This window comes from Phyllopteryx taeniolatus, chromosome 9, assembly GCF_024500385.1.
Source record: "Phyllopteryx taeniolatus isolate TA_2022b chromosome 9, UOR_Ptae_1.2, whole genome shotgun sequence".
NCBI classification, from domain to species: domain Eukaryota; kingdom Metazoa; phylum Chordata; class Actinopteri; order Syngnathiformes; family Syngnathidae; genus Phyllopteryx; species Phyllopteryx taeniolatus.
Window position 1 is genome coordinate 26,049,709 of NC_084510.1, and position 7,762 is coordinate 26,057,470.

The 7,762-nt window shown below is 43.8% G+C and overlaps 1 protein-coding gene across 13 annotated transcripts in view; it reads left to right on the top strand.

Annotated features, from left to right (window-relative positions):
* The window catches only part of eif4g3a (eukaryotic translation initiation factor 4 gamma, 3a), a 51,936-nt gene extending 44,852 nt beyond the window's left edge, over positions 1–7,084 (top strand). For 12 of the 13 annotated variants that reach the window (XM_061783832.1, XM_061783834.1, XM_061783837.1 and 9 more), the window contains 10 exons: positions 749–984; positions 1,076–1,188; positions 1,873–2,045; positions 2,885–3,010; positions 3,103–3,184; positions 3,631–3,729; positions 3,816–3,962; positions 4,350–4,431; positions 4,520–4,666; positions 6,235–7,084. In XM_061783832.1, coding sequence (XP_061639816.1) covers positions 749–984; positions 1,076–1,188; positions 1,873–2,045; positions 2,885–3,010; positions 3,103–3,184; positions 3,631–3,729; positions 3,816–3,962; positions 4,350–4,431; positions 4,520–4,666; positions 6,235–6,416 — 1,387 coding nt within the window. In that variant the 3' untranslated portion in view covers positions 6,417–7,084. Of the gene's footprint in view, positions 1–748; positions 985–1,075; positions 1,189–1,872; positions 2,101–2,884; positions 3,011–3,102; positions 3,185–3,630; positions 3,730–3,815; positions 3,963–4,349; positions 4,432–4,519; positions 4,667–6,234 lie in introns of those variants that run through there. The other variant, XR_009790036.1, reaches the window with a different exon arrangement.
* Positions 7,085–7,762: the final 678 nt, after the last annotated feature.

Sequence of the window (7,762 nt, forward strand, 5' to 3'; positions counted from 1 at the left end):
ATATAGCCAGCCACCACTAGTTAGAACACGCAGTAATTGGCCCACAAGTGCTCAAGAATAGATATTGCTGCTGCTGCTGCACTTTGTTATGACAAAATATAGTCTGTTCTTTATTATATTAGTTAATATAGTTGACTTCAATAGTTCTTTGTTCTTGTGTGACTCTTAATGTATCTAGCAGCTTAATTGTTTTTTCTTCCCTTCTCAGTGGCTCTACCGGCCTCCCTTTTCTCTCAAGGACAAGATCACTGTGTGAATAGGTCTTCTTTCCTCATCTCAGCTCACTCCCGTTTTAGTTAAACCGTGCGTTTGTTCTTCCGTGTTCTTCGGAGACAGGGAGAAGCACGCAGCAGCTGCAGGTTCCTCTCTTGACTGTCTCTCTCTCGTTGCATTCTCTCGATTTCCCACAAAGACAAGATTGCTTCCTTACTTATTCTGTCAGAAAAAGTTTCAGTTGCTTTATTGAACAAACGTTACCGAGAGAGAGAAACTTTCATACACGAGATGCAATTGCCATGACTGACGCCCAGGAACTCTGTGCGGGCTGGGTTACCGGAGCTAACAACAGCCAACTCTCATTTGCTGACGCACACGTCACTCAGAAGGCCAGGCCTTTCTTTTTAAAGCCACACACATGCATAATAATAATAATACCTGCCCCTCACATGCACATTTTGTATTGGTATTGTTGCATAATAATGCATAATCCAAAGGTTCACCTGGTTGAATGTTTTCTGTGCATTTCCAGCACTCGTAGCAGCACGGTGCGGGAGCGTAGTGAGAAGCCACAGGTCCACACAACGCCGTCGTCGCCGAGGCCCGCTTTTTTCAACAGGGCTGACAGTTCCAAGGAGCTGCGAGACAGCCACCCCCCGGATGAGACACGCAGGGAGCCGGAGAGTGAGGCAGCTGAGCCTCGCAGACCGAGCGTCACAGAGGATAAGCCGGAACCAGAACCGGAGCGCAGCAGGACCACAGAGCCCGGTAAGGGAGGTGCATCAGATGAGAACAATTACACAATGTAACAAACACCAGACCACCTCAGATTGACACTGGTGTTACGATACCATGACAGTTAAACCTGAGCCAGTGGCACCAACGCCAGAGAGGATGGTCCTGTCTGAGGAGGACATGGAGAGGAAGTCCAAGTCCATTATAGACGAGTTCCTCCACATTAACGATTATAAGGTACTTATATTCACTGGACTTTTAATCACCTTCTTTCAAGGACGTACGGGGTCTTCATGGGTCATATTTCACAACAAGTTGATTTTAGGTATTTTATGCTCAAGAAAATGGAACTGGCAGTCATTTCCAATAATATCAATCAATTTGGAGCAAATGGTAAATAACTATTTTCATTCCTAAAAAGAACAACCCCCCCCCCCCTTGATGTGACGTCGGTGTCAGAAGTGGAGACCTAATTCGCTGCATAGCTGGTGTGGAAAAAGGAATGTACTATAAAGTCGCAGTATTAACTCATATTTTATATATCGTGGCTGTAGGGCAGAATCCCCTTGCCCCTAAAATGTCACTGTATTTTTTTCATTTCTTATTATCGAAAAAAGAAGCATCCACACTTTCAATATACACAGCAGAATACATAGTAGTTCAATCAGGAAATGACCTTGCCTTCTGCACGTGACGTGTCCAAAATGTGGGTGGGCCAAAAGCTGTCTGAAAAAATTTCATTTGTCATATTTGTTAAAATTTCTCCTGAGTCTATTTTGGGGGGATTTGTTTGTTTCTTTTCTGCAGACATCATTTAATAATAATTCCAGAACTGTGGAATAAGTGGTACTGTTCACAGTATTAGATAGATCCTTAAAGTAGTCCATTGGCTTGAACAATGTTGTATTCCTCCCCCTGCAGGAGGCTGTTCAGTGTGTGGGCGAGCTGGGTTTGGCCCCCGGGCTGCACATCTTCGTGCGCGTCGGAGTGGAGTCGACGCTGGAGCGCAGTCAGATCACACGGGACCACATGGGCCTGCTCTTCTTCCAGCTGGTGCAGCAGAGAGTCCTGCCAAAAGACCAGTTTTACCAAGGGTCAGGCCATGCCCAACACTCATGCACACAATACAGCCTAAGGCCTGGTACACATGTAAGCATTTTGCAAATCTTTAAAGATTGTTTATCTGGGAAAGACACCCCACATCAAGATATTTCATAGTTTTTGTTGTGTGGTGTGTGCCCATAATGTCAAAACAGAACATCACGCACACACACAAAGATTCTGTTCCACCATCGATCTAGAATCCAATCCTCCAAAACATAAATCTCATGTGACAAGATATGATCTAACAAAAATGAAAAGAAACACAACAGGATATGTTTTTATAATCATAATAAAGCAGTAAATAATGATTATATTTATTATTAATACTAACTACCAACCTACCTACTGGCTCATCTACAAACATACTGTATAGCTGCTTTACCTTCCTAACTAGCGAACTATAGACCTCCCCACCTACCTTCCTTCCACCCTATGTACTTTAGCTACCTACCTTTCTGCTAACTAACTACTTACCTACCTATCCACCTACCAAGCTTTCATTTCTGTTTGACACACTTTCCGGGGGGGCAGCAGTTCAAATGAATTCTAAATGTTACATATAGCCAACTCTAATATGTACATATTGCATTATGGCCCTGAATGAACCAGCCTGCGCAAATGAACATGACGCTCTTCTACAACACTCCTCCATTTTGCAAATTGAAATAGTTTGATTGCCCGATTATGGTAATGTGTGTACCCCACTTTATTTACGCATGACTTGATAAGCAGATGATTATTCAAAGTTTGGAAAATGGGACCAAGGCTTTTTTTTTTATTATTTTTTTTTTTTTATAAATATAAATAGTAGACTCTATCGTGCTTTCAGGTTCACCGACATCCTGGAGCAGGCGGATGATATGGCCATCGACATTCCTCATATCTGGCTGTACCTGGCCCAGCTGCTAACCCCCGTGCTAAAGGACGGCGGCTTCTCTATGAGAGAGCTCTTCAGGTACCGTGTGCCACCCTCGTGGTTTGATGACAAGATTCAATGCATCGTAGCGGAACACAATGGTGTTGACAATGCTGCGTGTGTGTCTACAGTGAATTAAGCAAACCTTTGCTCGCTGTGGGAAGAGCAGGAATCTTAATATCTGAAATACTGCACATACTATGCAAGCAAATGGTAAGCAAAATGTTCATCTGCTGTCTGCCTATCCCAGCTGACTTTGGACAAGAGGTATGCCCCGGACTGGTTGCCAGTCAATCGCAGGACACACATATAGCCAAACAACCATTCGCACCATGAGACCACGTCTTCATTGAACCTAATATGCATGTTTTTGAAGATAAGGAGATAAGAAACTGAGATACTTACAGTTAATAAATACCCAGTTTATTCCTGATGTGAGAGCAGAGGCTTTTATTTGTTTATTGAGAAGGTCAGGCAACTAATTTGGGCACAGTGTACTATGAGGGGAAATTGGGCAAATCAAGATTACAGTTGAGATGTTTTATGGATGCATTTCACTGAATCCGGTTGTTCATCCTGTGCTTTTATTAACAGCAGCTCTGCTGCGTGACTCATCCTGGCATTTATTGATGGATTATGCACGCTGGTTGTCTCCTCAGAGCCATAGAGCTGTGGGTTCTATGTGGAGGGAAGCAGACCTCAGCTGGTCCGACTTCCTGCCAGAAGGAGAGGATGTCCAGGCCTTTATTTCACAACAGGTGCCCTCATTCGCTTCTGTGGCCGTCTCGTAGCCGCGGTCAACTTATTTGTCTTTGTGTCATTGACGCTGACCTCTCTTACGCAGAAGCTGGAGTTTGTCCTGTCAGATGCGACCGACCCCGGAGTAGCTGAGTCCAAAAAGACCCTGTCCCCCGAGGAGCTGAGCCAGCAGTTGGAGAGGCTCCTGCTGGAGGACATGGCCAGCGACGAACAAATCTTTGACTGGGTGGAGGTATGGAGGGGTGCTCACTGAGTTCTGAAAGGAAGCCGGTAGCTGGCGTTTAGCTTGTGTTGTGTGAACAGTCTATAAATTTAGGATGCATCTTGAAGCTGTCAGCCCACTTTTGATGGGAAGAAAATGTGGTGCAATGAACCCCTGCATAATCACAGTTTGGCATTCACAAATTAACCTCATCGCGGATTTTTGCGGAATCCTATTCTCCATTAGAATTTATTGTAGTAGAGAAATGATTTTCGGACCAATGAGGTGAACTCTCGCACCTTACGCTAATGTGCCGCTGCACGGTGGTTGGGAATTCACTGGTTGACGGTAATAAGATACTGATATTTTGTGTTTCAGAGCACAGACTAATTTGTGCTTTGCGTATCCGCTACCCAGGCGAACCTGGATGAACCTCAGATGAGCTCGTCGCCCTTCCTGAGGGCATTGATGACGGCCGTGTGCAAGGCGGCGGTGAAAGGTAAGCCCCGCCTTCCATCTTTCTTTCTTTGCCGGTGGTAGCGGCGTGGCGGGAGTCACTCATTCAGTCTTCCTTGCCTGCTTCGCAGACATTAGCACCAACTGTCGAGTAGACACGGCCATCATCAAGAGGAGGCTGCCTGTATTACTCAAGTACCTTAACTCAGACACTGAGCGACAGCTACAAGCACTTTATGCACTTCAGAAGCTGATAGTCTCCCTCGATCAGCCTCCCAGTAAGTGCTCCTCAGTCACTTAAGATGCTGCAAGTTGCCGCCTGGCAGGTTATTTTGGCTTCTGTTAGTAATTTGCCTTGACTTCCGTCATCCTCGCAGTAAGTAAGCGCCTGTTAAGATGAGGACACAGCAAACTGATTCTTAACATCTTAACGCAGTGGTTCTCCAACTTTTTCCACCAAGTACCACCTCAAAAAATGTGACTTTCCAAGTACTGTGGTGACTTGAGATACTAGTTTCATCCGTTCCATGACCACGCAGCCCCTCCCCAAAAAATCTAATGAAATGTTTGTCTTTTTTAATGACAAAAAATAGCACTCTATAATATAGTACTTTATAAGAACTGAGTGAAAACATAATCCAGTAGAATGTCAAGAATAAACAGGTTGTGCATCATGATTGAATGCTGCAATCCAATTCTTTGTGCTGCCCCTGGCCACCCGGAGGCAGTATAATACTACAGTCATGCAGAGACCAAAAACATTTATCACAGAGGATAAAGACTGTATGGATGTGAGTATTACATTTATCTACAGGTGTTGCGCCACCATTTGTGTTCAAATACCCGTCGCTTTCGACAGTAAAACCGCGACTATCAACTTAAGTCACTCGAGTGAGCTTCAAGCGCTCCACAGCCCTAGTGAGGTTAAAAAAAAAAATCTGTCTTATATGTATTGCTCGGGGTCATGAGCTATGCTTCCTGACATCCATGCGGAACGCTCACTTGTGCTTTCTCTCGCACAGCGTAAAAGTTTTGCTCCATGTGACATGTATTTATATAAGGGCTTAAGAATTGCCCTCAAAATTCCTATTCGCTGTTCGTATTGACGGTAACGGATGACTTCCGAATCGGAATCGCATTGTTTATCCTTATTTCATTATTATTCCACAATAATAGTCCATCAAATGAAGAATCCAAATGAATTCTTGAAAACTATCTATTGAACTTGAAAGAGTACGCTGGCACCTTTTGGCTGCTGCTTCTCCCTCCAGAAAAGTTTTTCTTTTCAGTTTAAAATGGCGTACTTTAACCAGGATCCCTCGCCATACCGTGACCAAAGGTAGGTTGGTTTTGCGCCCGTCGGTGCCGTAAATCCTCGCTGTCTTGGACCTGCTGCAATCTCTCTAGCTTGCCGGCTGACTACCTTAGCCTGCTAGCTACCTAGCCGGCTCTCGTCATCTTTCACATTCCGTTGGATAAACTTTCTCCCATTCATTGTGCCGTGGTCGCCGTCCGTTTTGGTTTTGGTTGTGGAACCACCGTGCGTCTCTGTGCAGCTCCTCGGGGCTAGGCTAATGGACTGCTCCTTCCGCGGGAATCTCGGTGGAGGGCTATAGCTACAATGTGCGTACATGCACACAAACTATGTGCAGTAAGTCCAAAAGGTGGCCATAAACTGATTTGACTTCAGAGCATGATCACATAACAAATTAAACTTGTAATCCAAGGCACCACTGTAGTTAAATTTGTGAATGGTGAACCGCGAATAGACAGGAGATTACTGTAAACGTCTTTCATTACCCCTATACCAAAAATAATCTTGACAGTTCTCCTCCCTGTCCGCCAGACCTCCTGCGGATGTTCTTCGACTGCCTCTACGACGAGGACGTCATCTCGGAGGATGCGTTCAACAAGTGGGAGGCCAGCAAAGACCCCGCAGAGCAGGAGGGCAAAGGCGTAGCCCTCAAGTCGGTGACCGCCTTCTTCACGTGGCTGCGGGAGGCTGAGGAGGAGTCCGAGGACAATTGAGACCCTCATGGCCCCACTCGACAAAATGTTGAACATGAGCGACCTGTTCATGTTCACTGGAATTCCTCCTCCTGCGGTACGATTCGGAAACATACCGCCATTTTCAGTTTGGATTCCAATGGCAGAAGCACTAAATCCATGTATTATACATAGAAAATATTTTTGTTTTAAATTTTAACTTACTTTTTTGTTACTTTTTAAGAAGAGACTTAAAAAAAAAAGCATAGGTTCTGGACTCTTTAATTTATTATTTTTTTAAGGACTGCAAATATGGAAGCAAGAACCCAGTAAATAACAATGTAATTAAATAGTAACGATAACAAAATAATAATTTTGACAAAGGAATAGAACGACCTACCTGGATACTACACTGTTTGGTTTAAAACAGGGTAGCACAAAATCATTTTGGGGGTGAAAGGGAAGCCAAGTTTGTGGTCAAAATAATCCAAAAAGTGTCCCTCGCCCTCTGCTTTTGTTGCTCGTGTCGGTGCGTCGCGTTCAAGGAGCGATGGAAAACGGACAACCGCTGACAAACAAGGTGGATGCAGAAACGGCAAAAGGCCAGGAGGGAGGACTGAAAGCGTAACATGACAAAAATGCTTGTAATACTTCAGCTCTACACAGCCCATTAAAAGCTTGTAAATACATTAAAGATGGAGAAAAAAGTATTTCATAAACTTGGAGGTGATTCTGTACGTGTCTGTGTTTTCAAACCTCCTGATTCTATTTAACGGCGAGACACCCTCAAAACTAAATTGTACGCTTATGTCCACATCATCCGTTGAACTACACATTTTTTATTATTAGACCCTCTTTTTATGAGTATTCTTCCGACAAATTGTCTTGAACCTGCCTGAACAGATTCCAAATTGTTTGTATCCTGGTTTAAAAAAAAAAAAAAAAAGTTTGGTGAATGCCTGCTTGTTACCAATTCGGTATTTGCATATCGATGCGGGGGGGGGGGTTGGGGGTCTAGTCTCTGTAATTTGCTGAAAAACCTGCGTATTGTGCTTGGGTTAAAGTAAAAATAGGATTGCTTTGGCACATCTGATGGCATCTTAGTAACATGGAATTGTAGTTTGTTGAGGAGCTTGATTTAGACAGAAATAGCTATTTGCCACCATCTTGTGGCATTCATAGGCAAGGTTAATTGGAGCACATAATTGAAATCTTTAAGTGATGAGTGATTGGTTTTTAATGTGACCCTGATGCATTCACATGCTTTGTGAGCAAGGAAACTTTACCTTAAAGGGATTATTAACAGGAAATGTGTTATTCTGCCATTTTTCAATGAAGTTGTCTTGATTTCTTTTTTTTTTTTTTTTTTGTGTGTCAATGCAGGTTTT